General features: G+C 45.7%; 1 protein-coding gene across 1 annotated transcript in view; it reads right to left on the bottom strand.

Annotated features, from left to right (window-relative positions):
- Window positions 1-23080, bottom strand: part of SLC6A11 (solute carrier family 6 member 11) — a 120984-nt gene that overhangs the window by 80791 nt on the left and 17113 nt on the right. Inside the window, exon 5 of the mRNA XM_024556602.4 lies at window positions 12115-12247. Coding sequence (XP_024412370.3) covers window positions 12115-12247 — 133 coding nt within the window. The remainder of the gene's footprint in view (window positions 1-12114; window positions 12248-23080) is intronic.

The raw sequence follows: 23080 nt of genomic DNA, 5'->3' as shown, positions 1-23080 counted from the left end.
AGAGAAGGCCAAGGAGGATAAGGATGGGAGGGGCCACTGAAGGCTTCCTCAAAGAATAAGAGAGCAGGATGGAGGAAAAAAAACAGTGGATGAAGAAGCAAGAGCTGGAATAAGGCCATATGCTGCCAGTCACCTGCCAGTGAACATAGGGTGAACCGGTGGTGAGGGGGAGAGAGGCAGGGAGGCAGGTCTGAGGGAACCATTGTTTGGAATGAGTGAGGGAGACTTAAATCTCCTCCATCCAATCCTAACATTTCCCAAATACCAACACAGGATTTGAGCTGGGCCTTCAACCATAAGCAGAATGTCAGGAGGTTAGAGGCCAGAAGGCATCCAGGCAGGAGAAGATAGATAGTAGGGGCCCAGTCTTGCTGGAGGAGGTAGGTGGTGTGCAAAGATTTTCTGGGAGATAAGCAGGCAATTCTGGCAGAGGTTTCATACCTTGTAAGCTTCCTAATAAAATAATCTTCCTAGGGCAGGAAAGCACTTTACATAAAATATTTCCTTTAACATTCTCAATGATGTGGAAAAACTAAATATCCTAAGAGTCCAACAGCCATAGCATAGTTTATGATGTCATGGGATATTTACTCAATGGAATTTAAAGATCGTCTTTTGGCAAAATGGGTGGAAATGCTGTGTGATGGACTATAAAATGAAAAAGGCAAAATACTGAATTCTATTATGTTGTGATCAAATGGGGTATAAATTATGATTATATGTGATTATACGAATCAGAGGGCAACATGTAAACAACTTGGGGAGGCTATTCTTTTACTTTGAAACAGCCGTTGTTATAATATTGTCTGGGAAATTTAAAAAAATTGGTGTAGGTGCTATAGGGGATGGGGAACTACTGGAGAGTTCTGAGGGCAAGTCATGCAATGAAAGCCACAATTAAGGAAGCCAAGTCTGGCAGTGGAAGACAAGCAGTGGGCCTGGGCAGGGAGCATGGCACAGTAAAGGACTGTGCCATCATCCAGGTGTGAGGTGGGACACACCTGGGTGAAGGTGATGGGAAGGCTCTGTAATGTGCAAGGTAGCTAGGCTACAGTCCCCAGTCATTCAAACACAAATCTAGATGTTGCCATGAAGAAGTTTTGTAGATGTGATTAAAGTCCACAATCAGCTGACTTTAATTAAGTAAGGGAGATTATCGTAGATGATCTTGGTGGGCCTGATTCAATCAATTGAAAGGCCTAGTGAGGCCCTGTGAGCTGAACTGAGGTTCCCCTAATGAAGAACTTATGCCTCTGGGCAGCTCTGCTGGCTTCTGCCACAGAATTTCATCCTGTCCTATGGACTTCAGACTTGTCCAGCCAGCCCACACAATCACCAATTCCTCATACTGAATCTCTTAATATACCGTATTTTGCCATGTATAATGCACACCCACGTTTTTGTGCACATTATACACAGGATTATAATACCCATGTTATATAATCATTATGCCCATGTCTAATGTGCACCCTCATTTTTCCCTCAAAAATTTGAGCAAAAAAGTGTGCACTATACATGGCAAAATACAATATATCATCTGCTGGTTCTGCTGCTCTGGTTGAATGCCGACTGACACAGGTGGCAACAGGGTGGGGAGGAAGGGGGGACCTAGCAAGCATGCTGGAGGAAGACAGTGGCTCCTCATCAATTCCTACTGCACTGGCATGAGCTGGCCAACTGCCTCCACGCTGACATCAAATAGGTGCCTCCCTAACATGCCAGCCCCCTGCATGGCTATCTGGGCCACATTCTGCCTAGGCCCCTGTCATCCTTCACTGCTTCTCCAAATGCCTCTTCAGGCTTTTGCTCCTCACAGTTCCCATCACATATGTCAGAGCTGGTCCACGTGTCACATCAGCCCCTGCCCAGAGTGTCCTGGACATGCTAACCCCATGCTCTCCTCCCCCTACAGTGTGCTCTGGCTGCCAGCACCCACCCCAGGCTGAATTATCCTCTTACTAGTGACACCAGCACAGCCCCCCAAACCTGTCACTTGTCATGCTAACCTTGACAGAAGTGGAAGCTGAGGCCCAGAGAGATGAAGTGACGTGAACAGCCAGAGAAGGTCAGGATGGCCAGCACTTAACCATACATAGCCAGCAAGCGGTGGGGCTGGACTCCATGCCAAACACTGGCTCGTGCCATTCTTCCTCATCGCTATCTCTGTCTTCATCTTCTTGGCACAATTCTTAAGGGCAGAATAGACAGCTAATAAGTCTTCTAACCTCTTCCCTAGTGCCCAGCATAGTGCTAACTCAGTAGGCACAAAATAAATGCCTCACTGATTTCTGGCTTAGTTTTCCAACTGCTCTGCACTAGGTCTGGCGCTGAGTGCAAAGCCACTTTGACTCTTCTATCCCTGCCACACAGGAGGGTGGGTTCCCGTGTCCCAGGGAGACCCAGGCATGTGGGTGGGCTCAGCACAGTGCCAGGTGCCTGAGGTATTCCCTAAGAGTTAACAGGGCCCCCCCCCCAAGGCCCCTCTCAGTGCCTCTACAGGCTTTCTCAGGAGGTGGCCAGCCCTGCAGAACTCCTCCCACCCAACAACCACCCAGACTTTGGGGGGCCTTTGTCCTTTAATAAAGACGGTATTACTGAGTCGCAAAGCTTCCCTCTTTTCCAACCTTCCTTGCTGCCAGGGTTCCTGCTAAAGGTGAAGCGCTGTCATTCAAGGCCAAAGAAAGAGCTGAATCAAGATGCTAAACTCTTTTGACTTAATGTGACAACCTACAGCTCTCCTTGAACCACAGTTGTGTGAGAAGCACACCCAACTCAGCACAAAGGCCTCTGGGTGGCTGTGGTTTTGGGTGTCCTAGGGTCCTAGGGATCTCTCCGCGGCCGCCTGGGCTCTCTGCATGCATCTCATGAACGCTCTAGTTTCCTCTCTGAATGCAGACATCAGCCTGCCCGGGGAGCCTCCGCCACCAACGCCGTCCCCTGCTTGCTTCAGGCTGCAACAAAGACTACTTGAGGGCCGAGAGACAGTGCTGCCCAGTTCCGTTCCTGAGCCTGTTCTCTTCCCTTTCACATATCTTTCCCTTTTATTCTCCCTGCCCCCTTCACTCCTGCTTTATGCCTCATTGAATCCATTAGCCACTTTATAGGGTGCTCCAGAAGAATAAATTTTCCGTGTGAGGCTACTGATGGTTTCCTTGCTGGCACCTCCAACTGCCTTGGTGGTGGTGGGAGGGAGGAGAAAAAGGCAAACTCTGGAGGGAGGAGCCTCCATGGCCCCTACAAGGCTGCATCTCCATCTGGCAGCAGTAGGGCTGGCTGGCTCAGCCGACGGCCTCACCTGCCAAGGGGTTCCACCCTGGCCCTCCCTGACCCCAGTGGGCTCTGATCCCCCATGGTATTAGGTCAAGCAGTTTAGGCTCTATAAACCTTTGTCTTCTCACCTGTGAAACGGGGATAATAATCATACCCTTCTCATAGGGTTGTTGTGAAGACTCAGTGGGTTAATGGAGTAATGGCTTTAGAACAGGACCTGGGTCAAACTAAGTGTCACTCAACATTTGTTTTTACTATTATCATCATGCAAGACAACATGGCTGTTTAGGAGTTCTTGTGCCCCCTCCAAACCCTCTACTTGTTGGTGAATGAAGGAAGGGAAAGAAAAAGGAGCAATTCAAGGCTATTTGCAGCTGTTTCTGTATGAGTGTGTCCGTGTGTGTGTTTTCTTTTTTCCTGCCTTGGTGTCCTAGAGTTCTGAAAGGAATAAAAACAGGGCCATAAAGCAGTGAAAAGGCATGATTCTTCTTAAAACCCCAGCTAATCCTGCAGCTTCCTTTAAAGTGGCAATAGGAGGAGGCGGGGAAGGGACCAGAATTGTTTTTGCAGCACTCTCCCCTCCCAACCACTGCTCCTAGAGACCAGGAAGCTAGGGGGAAAAATCCATAAATCAACCACGAGGAGGAGGACAGAAGAAGAAACCAGGAAGGGAGAGAGCAAAGCACAGGACCCAGCTGTGGAGGAAGGGAGGGCAGCATGAGGGGACACTGACTATCTGGTGGGCAAGGATGGATGTCTTCAGAGGGTACAGCACCCAGGCCAGAGGCTCAATGAGCCATCCCCCTTCAAAAGTCAAAGGATAGCAGCAGGTCCTGCACAACAACAATGCCACACCAGAAAGTACTTCTGATCTGACCACTTCTCTCCATTCCACTGCCTCCTCCTCCCCAGTCACCCACTAACAGAGCTCCCACAGCCTCTCCATCCCCGCTCATCCATTCACAACAGGCAACCAGAGCCAGCTTTTAAGAATAAAAATCAGATCATCCTATCCCTGCTTAAAAACTTTCAGTGGCTCTCCATTGCACTTAGAATAAAATCCACAGTCTGACCCCTACTGATTTCCCTGCCTCATTGCATGCCACCATCAGGTCCACCTGGTCCAACAAGCTTCACCTCTCAAATTTACCAAGTCCTTCCCATTTGAGAACTTCATGCGTGCTGCTTACCTGGCCAATCCCTTCCCACCCTTCCCATCACAGATGGAGCACCCATCTCAAGGAAGCCTTCTCTGACCCCTCTGAGCTCCCCTGCCCTTCTTTTCTCTCATAGAACCCCTTCTCCCATCCACAGCATTTCTGTGACTTGTTCATGCTCCATCTCCTCTACCAGGTCATAGCTCTATGGTCTGGTTCACTCACCACTGAAAAGAGCCCCCAGCCTGGTGCCTGGCACATAGTAGGTACACAATAAACATTTACTGGATAAGTGAAAGAATGAGTGAATAAGAAACATTCATAGCAAGTAAGCCTATGGGTATTAAAAAATAGCACATTTTGGGGTGGAAAGGCTGGGGTGAAATTTCAAGTATCCTTCAGAAAAGCTCTCCATTGCAAACCATCACTGTAGCTTTCCAGTGTTTGAAACAGTCCACGCTTTGGGTGACAGCAGTTTATATGTTAGTTTCCTGTTAAATGGCAAATAGTCTAGATGAATTCATGATAGGTTAATGTAGAGAAAGACCCACAAACTTTTTCTGTGAATATCAGACAGTGAATATTTTAGGTTTTGTGAGCCACAGTCTCTGTTCCAACTGCTCCACTCTGCTGCTGTAGTGGCACAAAAGCAGTCACAGACAATGTGTAAGGGAATGGATGTGGCTCTGTTGCAACAGAATTCTATTTACAAAACAGGCCACGGGCTGGATTTGTCCCTCAGGTCATAGTTTGCCAATCCCTGGATTAGACTAAGGCCTAGCAAAGTTAAAAGAGAAGGACACAGTTACAATTGGTTTTTTCGGTCTTCAACAAATAGGCATGGCAGGTTTTAGGGATTTCACAAAGTTGAAACATTGCTTTACATGCTATCATATGCTAAAATAGAATAAAGACAAGGACACACCTTGAATTTACTTGTAATTATTGTTAGAATACAAAGCATTTCATTTGTGTCATTCTGCATGTCAGGAATGTATCTGTACAAAAGGGAAATTCTAAGAGAAATTTTCACTCTGGAGGTACTGAGGGCTCAATATTTGTTAAATGTGTGGTTGGGTGAGTGGCTAGATAGACAAAAAAAATGGAGAGGACAGAATGTTTTACAAGGTGATTACAAAAGTAGGTTTATTTGGTCAATAATTGGGTGAGTTGTAAAGGAGGAAGTTATCGATAATGACTTGGCTTTAAGCTTATGAGATCAGGGGGAGGAGCTGATGGCAGAGATGGGCAAGATGAATTTGATGAATTAAAAAACAAGGACAGAGCAAAGACAGTCTTTTCAACAAATGGTCAGCCACATACAAAAAAATTAATCTAGACCCAGACCTTAAGTCCTTCATACAATTAACTCAAAATGGGTCATAGGCTTAAATGTAAAACACAAAACTATAAAACTCCTAGAAGATAACATAGGAAAAAATCTAGGTGACTTCACGTATGGTGATTATTTTTTAGATGTAACGCCAATGGCATAATCCATGAAAGAAACAGTTGATAGGATGGATTCATTAAAATTAAAAAATTCTGCTCTGCAAAAGACAATGTCACGAGAGTGAGAAGACAAGCCACAGACTGGAAGGAAATGTTTGCAAAAGGCACATATGACAAAGGATTATTATCTAAAATACTCAGAGAACTCTTAAAACTCAACAATAAGAAAACAAACAACCCAATTATAAAATGGGCCAACAGACACTCACCAAATGTACAAGATGCTCCACATCATATGTCATCAGGGAAATGAAAATTAAAACAACAGTGAGATACCACAAGGCACCTATTAGGAAGGCCAAAATTCAAAAACACTGACACCACCAAACACTGGCAAGGATGAAGAGCAACAGAACTCTCATTCACTGCTGGTGCGAATACAAAATTGAACAGCCACTCCAGAAGACAGTTTGGTGGTTTCTTACAAAACAAAGCATACTCTTACAATGATGCTCCTTGGTATTTATCCAAAGAATTTGAAAACTTATGTCCACATGAAAACCTGTGTGTAAATATTTACAGCAGCTTTATTTATAATTGTCAAAATTAGGAAGTTTCCAAGATGTCCATCAATAGGTGAATGGATAAACTGGTACATCCAGACAATGGAATAGTATTCAATGACAAAAAGAAATAAGCTATGAAGACAAGAAAAGACATGGAGGAACCTTAAATGCATTTTACTAAGTAAAGGGAACTAATCTGAATAGGCTACATACTATATGATTCTAACTATATAACGTTCTGGAAAAGGCAAAACTGTAAGAGACAGTAAAAAGATAAGTATTTACCAGAGGATGGATAAGGGGGAGAAGAATAGGCAAAGCACAGTGGATTTCTAGGCACTGAAACTATCCTGTATGGTGCTACAATGATGGATACATGTCATTATACATTTATCCAAACCCACAGAATGTACCACACTAAGAGTGAACCCTAATGTAAAAACTATTGACTCTGGGTATTTATGATGTGTCAATGTAGGTCCATCAGCTATAATGAATGTACCACTCTGGTGAGGGATGTTGATAATAGCGGAGGCTAACAGGGAAGGGGGCATAGGGGAAGTCTCTGTACTTCCTGTTCAATTTTGCTATTAACCTAAATATGTTCTAAAAAAATCTTTAAAAACAAAAAACTCAAGGACACAGAAAAATCCCAGATGTCTTCATGCTCTCTCTAGTTACCTGATTTCAATTATTTGTTTTTCAATTATCCAGAGTGAAACTTTTTATCATCCAGAAGATGACAAGTTACAAACAGCTTGGATGTTTCCTCTTAAGAAAGCAAGTATTTCAGAATCCTCCATTTATTCAGGACATAATATACAATCAAGAAAAGTTTTAATGCATTTTTTTAACCCAGATGTCTGAAATTTCTAATAGTGTCTAAGGAGAGGAAGAAGAATTGTGTAGAACTACAACTGAAGCCACTGCACCCTGGCAGGAATATAAATGGCTTTCTGAGCCACCTACTATGCGCTCAGAACTACGATCAACGTGCTCACATCGAACCTCTATAGGAACTCCTGCTGGAGGTATTAGTACAGATAAGGACCAGCCTTAGGGAAGGTAGAGAGACAAAGGTTTGAATCCTAGCTCTCTTCCTTCCAAGCAGGGTAGCCTTGGGAAAACTTAGCAATCCCTCTAGACTTCCACTTCCTTATTTGTAAAATAGGGGTTGGACTTAAACACTAAGGTGCCATCCAGTTCTGACTTGCTATAAGTCTAATATTTCAGAGCTAGTTTTCAGCCATTAAAATCCTCACCTTCCTAGGATCTAATTCTCTAACTGTTTTATTGTTTCATGCTGACATAAATACACTGAATTGTAATTGCCTGTCTGTGTCTGCCCTACTAGGTTGCATGCTGTGTGGGGGACAAGACTATCAACTGTCCTTTCCATTGTATTCCAGCACCTTGTAGGGAGCCCAGGCACAGGTGGAATTCATTCATTCTACAAATATTTATTAAGCAACAGCTGCAGGGCACCTTGCTACATACTGAAGTTGGCCCCTAGTTAGTACTCTCCAGCCTAGAGCAGCTTCTTCTAAGAGCTCACTCTGACCCTGGGGAGATCCTGAATGTCGGCTTCTATGACATCAGAAGAGTGTAAACTCCATGAGGAGGGCACAGGAGAGGATGGAGCTGAAGGACACCTGCAGAGGCTGTCCCTGGAGGACATACTGATGTAATTCACTCCCCACAGGGCCACTGGAGAGCACTGCCAGGATTTCATCTGTGGCCTTGTCACAGCCTCACAATCAATCTACTTAGTTGTGACCTGAGCTCAAATCCCGCTTAGACAACCACCTGCCGAAAGGCTGAGCCTGAAACATGTGCCTCTAGGAGCTGGGGACAGGCTCTTTGAATTGAACTGAAGTTGGGGTTACAGTTTTTACCCTGGAGAAAGAAGGAGGTTGGGAACTACTTCTCGAATTAATAAAATTTCGGATATTTCTGCTGAGATCTGAGTACCAGGAAGTGGGCTGGAACTTAGTGGGAAGATAGGGTTCTCCTTCCTTGAACAGTTTCATGAAAGTGGCTCTGGCCAGGGTCCAGCAGGCAAGAGGCAGGGTGACCTCTGCCCTCTCAGGAAGACTCAGATGACCCTATGTTGATTTTAAGCTGTTTTTGCACAGAATCCAAAAACAAAACAAAACAAAAAACAAACAAAAACCCAACCTTTAGACATGGCTCATGTACAAGGTGAGGTGAGAAAGAGTAACAAAAGCATCAGACCCTCTCTTGAAGATCCCATGTGCCAATCCAGGAACGCTTCGTCTCCCCAAACGGTCAGATTTGACTCACAGAACCTGTCATTTGTATATAACTGGAGCTGGGCCACAGGCTCTAGTTCCTGACCCGACATGTGACACTCTCTGTGTGGCTTCAGACACGCTCCCTCCCATCTCTGAGCCTCAGTTCCCTCATCTATCAAATAAGGGTTAGGGTGGACCACATGGTCTCTAGGGAATCTCACAGGGCCAGCAAACCACATCTCACCCTGGATGCTAAACCTGGTCTTGGGTATGGAACATGGGAAGAGCCTTCAAAACCCAGCCTTTAGGAAAATGCTTAACTGGCTCATCTGACTTTAGCACTTACCTTAAAAGCACATTTAGATCCAGCTGCAACCAACAACCATTGAATACCTACTATGGTACTAAGCTATCTCATTAACTGCCTCTTCAAAAACAGCCTATAAGAAAACTGTCATTGTCCCCATGGCAGGCATGACGGTACACTCATCCAGAACATGTGCTATGTGATCACCAAGGCCTGGGATTAATCTCAGCCCTTAGCTTCCTACCTCAGGGTCCCTGAGCAAGTTGCTTAAACCCTTCAAGCCTTAGTTTTCTTGTATGTAAAATGGAGATGATGCTAGTCCTTGTCTCCTGGGGTTGTTTCAAGGTTTGAATGCAATGGGCATGTGAAGTGCTCAATAACTATTACCTATTATTACTTATAAGTATTGTATTATCACTACTGCTATCATTACCATTTATACTAGAAATGAGAAAAAGTAGACTTGGAGAGGCTGGGTAAAAGGACATCACTCAACATACCACAATGTTCTAAATTTTGAGTCCACGGACAGGCAAAGTGGGTCAGTATTGAGGTACAAAGTTGCCATGTAACTCTGGCCAGGCTACTCAACCTCTCAGTCTCAGGGTCTCCACCTATAAAACAGAAGCAGTATCTCCCCAGTTCATGGGATTTCATGTACTAATATAGACGAAAAGCCCCTGGCAGAGTGTGGAATGAACAGAAGGCCATGGAGAAATGGTCCCTCCTCCCCATATGCCTTTTCTGAAATCTCCAAGAATGTAGCCTTCAAGTTCCTTCCTTGAAACTCTGTTCCTGCACTAGAACTCTCTGAGGAAAAAAAAAATCTCTAACACATAGACTTAATGACCCAGCCAATTGGCCCCACTGTGGGACTGAGCTTTCTCCTGAGGGCTAAGTGAAACCAAACTAATCCATGACCCATGTCCTGGGCCTGAGCACCCAAGTCCACATATGCACATGGACAACACACTCAATGCATGTGCAAAACCTTGTCCAAGCAACCTCACACCCTCCCCCCCGACTCCCTCCCCACATCCATGCATACCACCACCTAGCCAAGCCCCGCTGGCCTCAGCATCAACTCCTGAGGATGTGTAATCATAGAAGAAGCAATAATAATACCAACCATGACACGTCTTCTCTTCTCCTTATGGTTCACAGTGCACCTTCACTATTAGCTGAGTAGGGCAGGGTCTGTGTTTTATTCATTTTTCGATACCCACTGAATAATACTAGGTACAGAGTAGATACTCGGAAACTATTTCTTGAATGAATAAATTTTACCTTATAACAAGATTTTCAAAAATCTCCATTACTCAGCACTTACTATTAGTTACATACCCTGCTATGGGCTGAACGTGCATTCTTGCATTTACTCCTAGCAAACACCCCATACAGTGAGCTGTTATCAATCCCTGTTTTGCAGAAAAGATATTAAGTGATCTGCCCAAGGTCACAGCTAGTGAGTGACAGACCTAAGATGTACATCCTGATACCAGACCCTGGTTCTTAATCCCTCCCATCATTCTCCTCCTCTTTAGCCAGAAGAGGCAGCAAAGAGGGGGACAGAGGCAATGTATAAGTAGTCTGAAGAAACAGATACAGATTGCAATGATTTTTATATTTGAAAAACCAGAAAAATCCTATTGTCTTTATGATACAAACCAGACAAAGCCAAGATCAGCAAAATCATCTTGGCTGAAGAGACATGAGTCTCTGTTCTACTCAGGCCTCAGCTTCCTTATAGCCCATAGCATGGGGTTTGTTGATATCTCTTCTGTGTTCTCCTAACTCCCCTCCCATAGGCCACGTACGGCCAAAATTCTAGCACTTTCCTCTTGATTCCACCTACCACTGGGGGAACTCAAAGGACCATCTTTTGTAAAAGGGCCCTGAGTTGACAAGTACCTGTTTTCTCAGAGGTTTTGTCTCCAGCCTCTGACCCAGACACTACCTTACAATCAACTTTATGAGCAACTGCTTACCAGAAGCAAGCAGGCAAGGAGTGATGCGGTTCGTCAGGGTGACTCAAGTATAAGAAAAATTTCATTTTCCTTAAGAAAAAATGAGTGGCACAAAGGAGGAAACTAATTGCATGGATGCTCAGCCACAGGATCAGGGGCAATTGGGAATGGTGGGGACTGTGGCCAACCATGTATCCTTGGAAGGAGGTAGCTGCTGCTAGCTCAGCCACATTCTGCCATGTAGGTATGCAAACTCAGTATTGCCAAATCTTACGATTTTCCATGGTAATGCAAGAATTCTATGACTTTTTTTGACATGAATTTTCCTAATTTCTGAATGTCGAAAACTAATTTTTTTCCTTTAAAATTAAAAATAAAGCACATGAGTGGGCTGCACTTGGCCATGAGCTACACATTTATAATCTCTACTGATTCTTGTGGCACGGGATGGCTGTGCTCAGCAGACGTCCCTGTCTTCCCCTACATTTCACAGCCTTCCTTGCATTAGGTCAGGCTTATGCTTCAGGTTCTGGCCAGCAGCAATAACTGGAGGAGTCACAGTGACTTTTAGGACAGGGCAGTTAAAAGCCACTGCCTCCTCCCATTTCTCTTCACTGAAGAGGCACCAACCCTGGAGTCCACATGGTGCAGATGGCACAGCAAAGTAACAAGGTGGAAGTATCTGCTCTTTCCTCCAGAGACCTCAGGCAGGTGACAACTTGGGGTCTGTCAGTGGAGGCAGCCAGCACTACCTGCACTAGCACACACCTATAGCACAAGTCTTGATTACAAAAAAAAAAACTGTGTGGTAGTAGTTGAGCACTTCCTAGTTTTCAAAGCGCTTTCACTCCCCTTTCCATGTGTGGCTCTCAACTAAGTAAGAAGACAGGATAAGGCTTTGTTATCTCACAGATTAGCAAACTGAGGCTCAGAAGGTAGAAGTGAATAGCCCTGAGCTGTGTGACAAATAAGTGGGATTCTAGCTCTGAACTCCTGAGAGGACTACCTGTTCAGTGCTCCTCCTACCTGACAACTTTGCAATGTGAACTCGCTGGCACTCTCTGGGTCACCTGTGTACTGGCATAGGACAACTCATGCTTTCCCCTGCCTGCACTAGTTGCTTGAAGATACACTTCTTACCTTTCCTGTGGACTTGGTCCCCTTCCAGATACAGAAGTAGCAGATGGTCCAGGCTGCCAGAAGACACAAGGCCAGCTCCCAGCGTAGATTCCCAATGTGCTCAATTCCATCTGAGATAGCCAGGACCCGGCGTCTGCAGAAGAAAGGGCCATGAATCACAGGGACTGGAGATGGCCCACTTCAACCAAACCTTGAGCAAAACTAGTGCTTCAGAGAGGCAGGGACAGGTGGCTCATTCCTTTACTCATCACCCACCATTAATCCAGCATCTTCTTAGCCAAACCCAAGGCAAGACCCAGACCCCTGCCTTCATGGAAGCCCAGTTAGCAGGAGGTTTACGGTGCAACATAGTAACGATATGATGGGAGGAGCACAGGGCCTTTGGCTTGACCAAAACACTCCTAGCCTACTTCAGGGTACTAGGAGACCACAGGACTGTCCATAAACACTCAGGTCCCTCCCTCAGCAGAGATCACACACCCTGGACTGCTGAACTCAAGGGTGGCCACTGGACTTGCTCTGGCCAATGGTACCTATGTCACTTCAGATAGAAGCTTTCAGAGCCAGGTGGTGTGGTTCACCATGTCTCCTTTTCCCTACTGTTGCTGTCATGATAGAAGCATATGTTAAGATGAGCCTCTAGAAGTCTGAGTTCCTGAGTGACTACTTGAACCCCCCTGCCACCCTGTGTCAGAGTGCTGGGTGAACAAGAAATGAACTCTGTTGCTTTAAGCTACTGAGACCTTTGGGGGTGTCTGTTACTGTAGCATAAACCAACCTATCTTGACTGCTACAGGGGGCCAGGGAAAGCTTCCTGGAAGAAGTAATATTTGAGGATACTGTGAAAGATGATGGAATTTAGCCAGGAGATATAGGGGTCAAGAGTATTTTAGGTCGAGGGAATAGCATAAGCAAAGGCCAAAAAATGAGCATGGAACACTTGGGGAATGCTAGAGCACAGGGATCACAGGGAAAAACAGAAAAAGTAAACAGAGGACTCATCAGGAGCCTTGAGTAGCATGCCAAGGAGTAGGGGTGTCCCAAAGGCCCCAGGCTACAGGAGAGAGAGGACCCCTAGGCACACTGAAGCTAGTCTCCAGCTATGGCCATCCCTCAGAACCCATCCATTCTTCAGAGTTGACACAGGTCTGGCTCCCAGAACCCACTTCTGGAGTTTGTGTTCCTTTAGAGTCAAACTTGCCACGCTCCATATTGTGCAGAACCATGGCACCAACACAAACCCCTTCCAAACTTGCTCCACAAACTCCATCCCGGCTGCCAAACCACCCCTACCAGACCACGCCAGTTGCCTCAGTGCTCTGGGAACGTCCTTTGAGAAAGCAGCTCCCATCCCACCAAGCATGAAAGCCTCCCTCAGTGTCTGTCTCCCTGGGAATCCACTTGGGGCCTGATTCTGCATTAATTACTCAATGACACCAATTAGTACTGGTCTGCAGGCTCCTTCCAGGCCCAACCCCCACAGGAGAAATCAGGCAGGCCCCCAAACAAAATTGGGCTCTGTGCGGCCATGGATTTACTCAAAAGGAAACCAGCTCCCAGACCTATAGGAACATCCACATAAGTATGCATTTATTGAACAACTACTTGTGTTGGGCATTACATTAATACTAAGGTACTGAGGATAAGAAGGTATGCATGGTATGGCTTCTGTGCTTGACTAAGATAAGTCAGAAACAAAAGAGGTCCAAGTTATTTAAGAAAGGAGAGAGCCACATAGTTACAACAGTGATCACTTTATTTGCTTCTTATGTCTTAGCAGCCTCTGGCTTTAATTCATTTAAAAACTACAGGTCTTATTAAATGAAACCCAAAGAGTATCTATTATTACAAAAGAGCGGCAGGCCCAAAGCATGATCCTTGTGGGATGTTTGCCAAAAGAGAAAAATTCCTGCGCCCCATCCCAGAACCAATGAAGTCTTAATCTGTACGGAATGGCCCCTGGGAAGCTGCATTTTGCCACGTTTCCCCAAGGATTACTCAAGCACAGTAAGGGTTGAGCACCACAGAAGAGGAGATTCCTGGCAAGGAAGGAGTAACTTACGAACTCCACCAAAATGGTTTTCAACCTTTTATGTTTTTTGGGGGGTGGGGTATGGGGAAGACTGGGAGAGGGAGTCAGGAATCCCTTGAGAAGCTACTTTCTCCCCAAAGAAATACCCTGATGCACCTCCCTACTCCCAACATTCTGCAGGAACTTCAGGGGGCTCACTGACCACCTTGTCTTCAGATTAAGAGCCTTGTAGACAATATATACCCACCATCTACAAACTGACCCCCTGAAGTGCCCTGAAAGCCCATTATGAGAAGGGACAACCCAAAGCAGGAAAGGGTGCCACTGCAGATGGAAAGGACCTGGGTGTGTTCTGTCCTACTCCACTCCAGCCTCTGAATTTTTCCTCAAAGAAACACTTACACAAGGTCCTCAGCTAGCAGGGATGCATGCACACACATGCCTTCTTGTTGATGTAGTTGCTTTCTGAACTGAGAAAACTGAAAGCTGGAAAAGACACAGAGACAGGGAGAAAGAAGGGGCAGACTAGCCAGGAGTAGGCTGGCTCAGGTCCCCTCTATTCCACATTCTGGATGCTGCAAACTTTTGAGTCATGCAGGCTGCTTCAGCTCCCTCTCGCTTAATTGAACAATCTAATTCCCAGAATGGGAAGCAGATTACTAAAAGCTATGCAGAATGAATTGCTCTTTTGTTTCACCAGACACTATTTGAAAACATCCTCAAACTATTTTCTTTAGGTTTTACCAGCACTGACTCTAACTAGCCATGGACCTTGGGTTTCTAAAGAAAGGGGGCTTGAGGGCAGGGTTCTCAGCCTGCAGGGCTGTGGGGTTGTTTTGAAACCCACAAGGGCAGCCTTTGAGAGGATGGGGGCTGGGCACTCAGCTCTGGGGACTTGGAGAAGGCACAGCTCTTCCTGGGAAAGCGCTTTCTTAATGACCCACCCCCATAAAGTGCTGGGACAGAAGAAAGGTCTGAATAAGGAAGAGTTTGCTGCCAACACCCTGGCAAAAAAAGGGACGCAGGACCAGACCTCCCAATACTGATCAGGGAGCGGGAAATGTTGAAGACTAGATGGGGCCCTTTGAAGGGATTCATTTACTCAAGTAATATCGTGCACGTACTGTGAGCCAGGCACAAAAGCAGATTCTTCAGAAAGCATCTTTTTCAGGCCATAAGAGTACAATATTTCTAAAGATTTCCATCCAAAGGCTGAAATCTCAGAGCTTGGAAGTATAACACCTATGTTTCTCCAGCCCATGGCAGATACAGACATGGGATGGGATCAAATTCCAGTGCTGCTACTTCTCAGCTGTGTAACTTTGTATAGGGGACATCACGTCTCTGAGCCTCAGCTTCCTCATCTGTAAAATAGGAGTGATGATACCTCCCTTCTATAGGTTTTCAAGCATGAACTCATCTAACCATCTCAACAATACTTGAAGTAGGTACCATTACCATCATCATTTCAAAGACAGAAAAACTGAGGTACAGAGAGGTTAATAACTTGCCCAAAGTCATACTACGAGCAAGTTAAGGCTATAAATTGAACCCAGGGATCCTGACTCTAGAGCCCACACTTTCAGTCACAATGTTAACTTCTAGATTCTCCTATAACACTAAAATCATTGCCTTCCTCTCTTCTTCACAAATTACAGCTAAGGTAAATGTATGCCCCAAAGCTACCTTCCATTTCTTTGTATGTTAGGTAAAAGTACACTATATATGTTCTTTATGCATTTATTAATTTATATAAGAAATACTTATTAAAGTGTCTTCAGTGTGCCAGCTACTGTGCTATGCCCAGGGGTCCCTTAATAGCTTGTGGTCTAATGAGGAAGGCAGGTGAGTTAACAGAGCAGGGTGTGGAGAGGGTTATGGCAGAGAAAAGCAGGGGACCCTTACTGGGGATCTGGCCAACATCAGGATATAGAGGTGGAGGTAGGTCCTGCCTGAAGGGTATTTAGCAAAGGAGAGTTAGCAAAGAAGAAAGGGGACATTTGGGGACAGAAAGGCCACTGAGGGCAACAACAAGCAGACTGAAACAAAAGCTCAGTGAGGCCAGGGCAGGACATGGCATGTCAGGTCAGTGCCATAGAAGCCAGTGTAAGTAATGGAGGTGAGGACATAGCTGGAGTGGTGAGCAAGGGCTGGACTGTGAGTCTAACTGAGGAGGTGGGGCTTCATCTTAAGGGTGATAGAAGAATCTTAAACAGGGGTGAGACCCCATCAGATACATGTTTCAGAACACTATCTGGCCACAGTGGGTGGAATGTATGGTTAGGGTGGAGTGAAGCAGGGTGTCTAGTACAGAGAATTCTACCTGAATTTGGAGAAGAAATAGGGAGGGTCTGGACTAAGGTAGGGGAATGGCCCTGGAGGGAACTGGTGGGTTTGAGAGCAGCAGTGGTAGCAGGTAGCAGAGAAGAGAGAGGTGTAGACTGACACCAAGGTTTGTACTTAGTGGATAAACTGTCCAGTGGGGTTGAAGAGGAAGTGAAGAATCAATCTTTTAGATAAGATGATTTTGAGGTGCTTGTGGGACACCCAAGGAGCTGCAATGCTCCAAGGCAAATGGGTCTCCAGATGCAAAGCTCAGAAAAGCGTTGCAGGGCAGAGATCAGTGTCCTAGGAGAGCATGAGGCAGCCTGGGGAATGCTGGAGAAGGGGAGGGAGAGGGTCTACCGCAGAGACTCAGGAACCCCGACATCTACAGAGCAGAGAGGAGAAGGGAAGAGGCCTTGAAGGAGGTGGAGAAGGGTGAGCAGAAAGGCAGGGTGCAACCAGGTATGGTGGCATTCCCTAACTCAGAGGGAGAAAAGGAGGGCATTCCAGACAGGGAAGCAGCCCATCTGCCAAGTGCTGTGGAGCAGCCTGGTAAGAGGGAGAGGGGCTGTGAGATTTGGGACCAGGAGGGGTGGGTGAGGCAAGGACTGCTGGTCCCCTGGTGGGGAAGACTTCAGATTATGTGGTGAGGAGGAGACTGGAGGTGAGCTCCTGATAAGGCGGCTTTCTTGGGAAGTTGGGCTCTAAGGGGTCAGAGATGATGGTACCTAAAGGGGCCACAGAGAACAAGAGCTGTCTTACTTATATTTGTTTTGTTTTCAGGTTGGTGAGACTGGGATAGTCAATGGAAAAGAGAAGAGAGGAAGGGATAAGTTTTAATCACAGGAGGGAATGTGGGATAAGAGAGGAAGAAGGGGGTACAAGTCCCAGAGATGTAGGAAGGAAAAGAATCATCCATAGGTGGAAATGTCATTTCTACAGGAATTGGAGGCAAAGAGTTGGGGAAACCAACAAGGGAGTTTAAAAGCAAGCTCTGTCCATATTGAGAGACTCAGAGGAAGAAACAAGTTGCTGGAAGTGGAGGGGACAGTGGCAGGTGCCACCTGAGAGCCCTCACTTCTCATGGCATTCAGTTCTCATTATGAAGGCATTATTATACTCATTTTACAGGTGGGGAAACTGAGGCCCAGATAGGTGAAGCAACTTGTCCAACTGGGGCTTGAAACCAGGTTCTTCTGATGCCCAAACACCCAATGCCTCGCCAGAAATGGATCCCAGTGACAGGAGGCAAGGGGCTCAAGCCCTCTCTTATTCCTTGAGTATTACCTCCTCTTCCCTGTCTCTCCTACACACAGAGGGGCTGAGTTTGGAGGGAAGGAAATAGCCTCATACCTGAAGCTTCACTTTCAGATACTCCAGCATCCAGAGCGAGGGGTGGTCTGACCAGAAGAAGCAGAGATGGTGCAGCCCCCTCCCCCCATCAAGATGCCACCACCCGCTGCCACTGCAGAGAGCCTGTCAGAGGCCCTGTGGGAACAGCTCCCAGCGGGGCCTGAGGGAGGCCTCATCTTAATGTCTGGCACGGAGAGGGCAAACACATCACCTTTCTTTAACCTGCCACAGAGAAAGTACTGCCAGGGACGCAGAGACCGCCCTAAAAGCTGGCACTGAGGAGCTGGGCTATAAATAGCCTTGCTCAGTCTTCCTTTCTGGTCTCCCAAAGCAACAAACAAACAAAAAAGGCCCATCTCCAAAACAAATGTGCCTTCCCAGTGCTCCCCCCAACCACCTCCCTTGCCCCCCACAATCCTTCTGCCTTCAGAGTTCTGCTCACTTTCCTGGGAAGAAAGAAGTGCAGGCCCCCAACTCTCCCCATGTGTGGGGCCAGCTCCTGCAAAGCCCACAGCTGAAGCCCTAAAGCAGTGCAGGACTCAGGACCCTCCTAGGCAAGAAATTGAGCTATCTGCATCATGCATTCATTCAGTAGATAATTCCAGGGTGTTAACCCCATGCTGAGGACCCTGAGGACTAGAGCTACAGTGATGAGTAAAGCAGGTGTGTTCTACCCCCAGTGAGTTTACTACCCGAAAGTATAAAGATAACAACATGGATGGCAACAGTTTGCATTTCCTTCATGCTTACTCCTAAGGTGAGTGCAACTATTATTCCATTTTATAGATGGAAAAACTGTGGCTTAGGGAAGTAATATTACTTATATTATATATTCAGAAAGGCAGAGGCAGAACCTGAAGCCACTTCTGTTCAACTTCCAGGCCAAGTCTGGGCCTGCTGCCCCAACTTGGGGAAGATGAAACAGGAACACGTCATTCAAGGGATGTAACTAAGGACCTAAGTAGGCCCAAGGGGTAGAGAGCTAAGGCTCCAATTTCTTCAACTGCCCACATAAAAGTTACTACCAGTCCCCAAACACACCCCGCACTTTTTCACTTTCCAAAATTCATTTTCACTGCTCTCTCTGGCAGGAATGTCCTTCTCAGTTCCCCCAAGCTTTCGAAATTCCGTCTGTCCTTCAAGCACCAGCTCGAATAATATAAAACCTTACAAATGTTTCCTAGGTCCCTTGGGACAAGTCCCTTCTTCCATCTAAAGGTTAAGTGAGCATCTGCTGTGCACCAGGTACTGGCTAGGTCAGGGGTCAGCAAACTTTTTTCTGTAAAGGGCTAGAAAGTAAATATTTTAGGCTTTGCAAGGCCTGTGGTCTCTGGCCCAACTATCCAACTGTATCCTTACATTGTGAAAGCCTCCACAGACCATTTGTAAATGAATGAATGAATGTGGCAGTCTTCCAATAAATCTTTATTTGCAGAAACAGGCAGCAGATGGGATTTGACTGGTTGTCTCCTGACCCCTGCTCTAGTCAAATGCTTCCCAAAGAACACTAATCCTTCAAGACACCCTGAGTTCTCAGGTCACACTGGGACCTCATTTGAGAAAATGCTGTACACTGTGGCCCTTCTTAAAGAGTCTCAATGCTCATTAGAATATTAAAGTCTCTGAGAAGTCCTGAAATAAAGACACCTCTAAAGCTTTGGGTAACCCAATATTTCCCAAATCTACTTAGAAGTATTCCCCATTAAACTACAATGAGATATTGCTTCACACTCACTAGGATGACTATAGTCAAAACGACAGACAATAACAAATGTCCTCAAGGATGTGGAGGAATGGAACTCTCATATACTATTGGTAGGAATATAAAATGGTTTAGCCATATTGGGAAAACAGTTTGGTAGTTTCTTAAAAAGTTAAACATAAAACTCAGCAATTTCATTCCTAGTTTATTCATAATAGCTCCAAACTGAAACTACCCAACTCTCTATCACCTGAAGGATAAATAGACAAACAAAATGTAGTACATAATACAATGGAATATTATTTAGCCACAAAAAGGAATAAATTAGTGATACATGCTATAACATGGGTGAATCTTAAAAACATCATGCTAAGTGAAAGAAGACAGTGACAAAGGACCACACATTGCATGATTCCAATTATACGCAATGTCCAGAGCAGGCAAATTCACAGAGAAGAGAAGTGAATGAGTGGCCGCCTGGAGGTAGGAATGGAGACTGACTGTACACACGCATGAGAGATCTGATTGAGGTGAGGGAAATGTCCTAACTTGTATTGTGGTGATGGTTTCACACTTGGCAAATTTACTCAAAATCATTGACTTATACACTAAAAAGGGATACAGTTTACAGTATGTAAATTATACCTAAGAATTATTAAAAAGCTGTTAAGAAGGAAGTGCCCTTCACTAAGTGTCTGCCTTTCCAAAGCAATACTCCCTAACACTGTGCAGAATACACACTTCGGAAGGGCACTCTTGTGAATGTCATCTTGATTCACTCCCATTGTTCTGAGGAAACTGAGGCTCCAAGTAATAGGTACCTTGCCTTGGATCACAAACTAGTAAGTCACAGAGCCTGACCTGGCACTGTAGTCTCCTGACCCCAAGTTCAATGCCTGTTTTGGCCCTCTGTGGGAGGGTGAGATCTGGGAAGTAGGAGGCAGTGAAAAGAGAGTATGTCTAGATGTGGGGACTGTGAGAACATCAGAACACAGGGGAAAGCCTCTAAACTTGGGCCTTGTAGGGAGATGTGAACAGAAGTTCTGCAGGTCTGGAGGCAAGGACAGAGGGGCAGGCTGAGAAACAGAAAAGCTGCCACAGCCTGTGGGACTCCACCACGGGTTTGTAAGGTAGTCCATTTGCACTCGTGGGACACGGATCCCCTACAGAGGATAGGGCCTTACTGCCCCATGGCTGGGGTCCCAGGACCCTCAGATGCCTGACCCTTTCTCTCCGTCAGCACAGCCCAAAAGTGCTGCCCAAGGCTTCCCAGCCTGACAGGCTCCCATGATACAGCAGATCTGCCTCACATGCCACTGTAAACTCCCCTTGGCCCCTCTGAGATGTTCTGAGTTAAGGCTGGCAAAGAGCCACTGTTTGCCACAGAAGGACAGTGAGCAAGAAAGGTACATGTGCCATCAGGAGAAGCCCAGGGAGAGGAACTCTAGAGTGGGGAGTGGGGGTCTGCTGCCAGCTCCCATGTATCCCACCAGGAGACTTCTGCTCTCTGAATGTCACCATATCCACCTCAGCTGTGGTATGGGGAGGGTGGATGGGCTCGAGATGAGAGAGATGCAGGAGTGAGAGGAGCTAATGTTGACCAATTACTTCCCACCTACCACCATCACTTCATACTGACGGCACTTGAAGGGTGGGAGAGGTACACACATTTCATCCATGAGGATACAAAAGCTCAGAATCATATGCAGGGCCCCCATTAGTAAGCAGGACAGTCTGTGCCCCAGGTCTGGTACTTCTTTTCCATCCAGGACTTCCAGGGAAAGCATGGAGTAGAAGTAAGTGTGAGTGAGTGTGTGTGTGTGTGTGTGTGTGTGAGAGAGAGAGAGAGAGAAAGTGAGAGAGAGAAAATCTTTACATACTTTTATACTTTTTCATGGTTTTGTTAAAAATCATCTAGAATAGAGATAATGCACTAGAATTTTGTAGCGGCCTCTTCTGAGTTATTCTGTGCCCAAGCCTGAAATAAAGTCATTCGTTAACACCTGTGCTACCAGCTGCAGGGCCATCAGTTGTACACTCCAGAGGCCAGCTTCAGTTTACATCTGTCATCCCAGCAGATCAGAGTCTGCAGGTCTCACACTCAACACCTGGCTCAGCTGGAAGGTACAGAATTCTTTTAAAAGCATGGTTCAAGTCATTTCCTAAAGGAACCCCTTGAAACCCAGAGAAAACACAACCCAACAGTTGTTTTGTTTTTGTTAGGCACCGGAGCCCTCTGCCTTTAGTCATTCCCCATTAGCTTTTTCTTTCCACCCTCCCTCCACTAATTATACCTCCCCATCTGCTGAAAAACTCTTCCTTCCAGAACCTAGGTCAATGCAGAGAGGAGGGACATGCCAGTCAGATTCTGCCCAAGACAGATAGCTGATAGCATTTCAGACAGGCAGGAGGAGTGCAGAAGGGCAGAAGGGCAGAGGGAGGCAGGCAAGGATCAGAGGGGCCTGCTCTCAGCCCAGGTCTGGCTCTCATTCTCCAAGAGAGGCACTTTGAACAAGACACTTAACCTCTCCCTGCCTCAGAATCCATTGCTTCTGATCATTAGTCTTGGGCTTGTTACTTAAATCTCTCTGCGACTCACTTTCTTTGTCTGTGGAATGGGTACAGTAGGGGTAGCAGTAATTGGGATTACTAAGTGCTGAAGAGCTGTGATTTATTATTCATTTTTGATCACTACCCCCCAACAAATATGGATGTCTTACACTAAATAATGCAAAGCAGTGATTTACTGAACCAGAAGAGTTTTATCTCAGGTTCCTTTTATGTCCTGATGGGTGCAGTAATGAAAACAAAGTCACACTTTGTTACTAAGCACCCACTGTATACCCTGGCCCTGAGCATGGTCCTCTAAGAACATTACTTGATTTAATTCACCCATCCTAGATAGGGCATAAATGATCTGATGTCATCATAGGAAAATAAGAAGAATGATATTAAATATACAGGAAAGTAGTGGCAGAAAAAGACTATCAATTATTAACAGAGTTCATCTCTTAGGAGGTGGGGCAGGGATTGGGAAACATACTGCAATACAGTGAATGCTTATGTCCTTCCAAAATTCTTATGTTGAAATCCTAACCCCCCAAGTGATGGTGTTAGGAGGTGGGGCCTTTTGGAGGAGCTTAGGTCATGAGGGTGGAGCCTTCATGACTGGGATTAGAACCTTCATAAAAGGAACCCCAGAGAGTTTCCTCATCCCTTCTGTTACAGGACACAGTGAGAAGACAGCCTTCTGTGAACCAGGAAATGAGTCCTCATCAGACACTGAACCTGTCAGCACCTTGAGTTTGAACTTCCCGGCCTGCAGACTGTGACACATAAATGTTTGCTGTTTAAGTCACCTAGTCAATGGTATTTTGTTATAGTGGCCTGAATGGATTAAGACTCATTTATAAGTAATATATAATAGCCCCTCCTTATCCACAGAGAATACATTCTAAGACATTTAATGGCTGCCTAAAACCATGGATAGTACCAAATCCTATTTGTACTATGTTTTTTTCTATACATACATATCTATGATAAAGATTAATTTA

The sequence above is a fragment of the Desmodus rotundus genome, chromosome 8, assembly GCF_022682495.2.
Source record: "Desmodus rotundus isolate HL8 chromosome 8, HLdesRot8A.1, whole genome shotgun sequence".
Lineage (NCBI taxonomy): Eukaryota > Metazoa > Chordata > Mammalia > Chiroptera > Phyllostomidae > Desmodus > Desmodus rotundus.
Note: the sequence above shows the minus strand (reverse complement) of the source record. Positions and strands in the feature narration are given on the sequence as shown.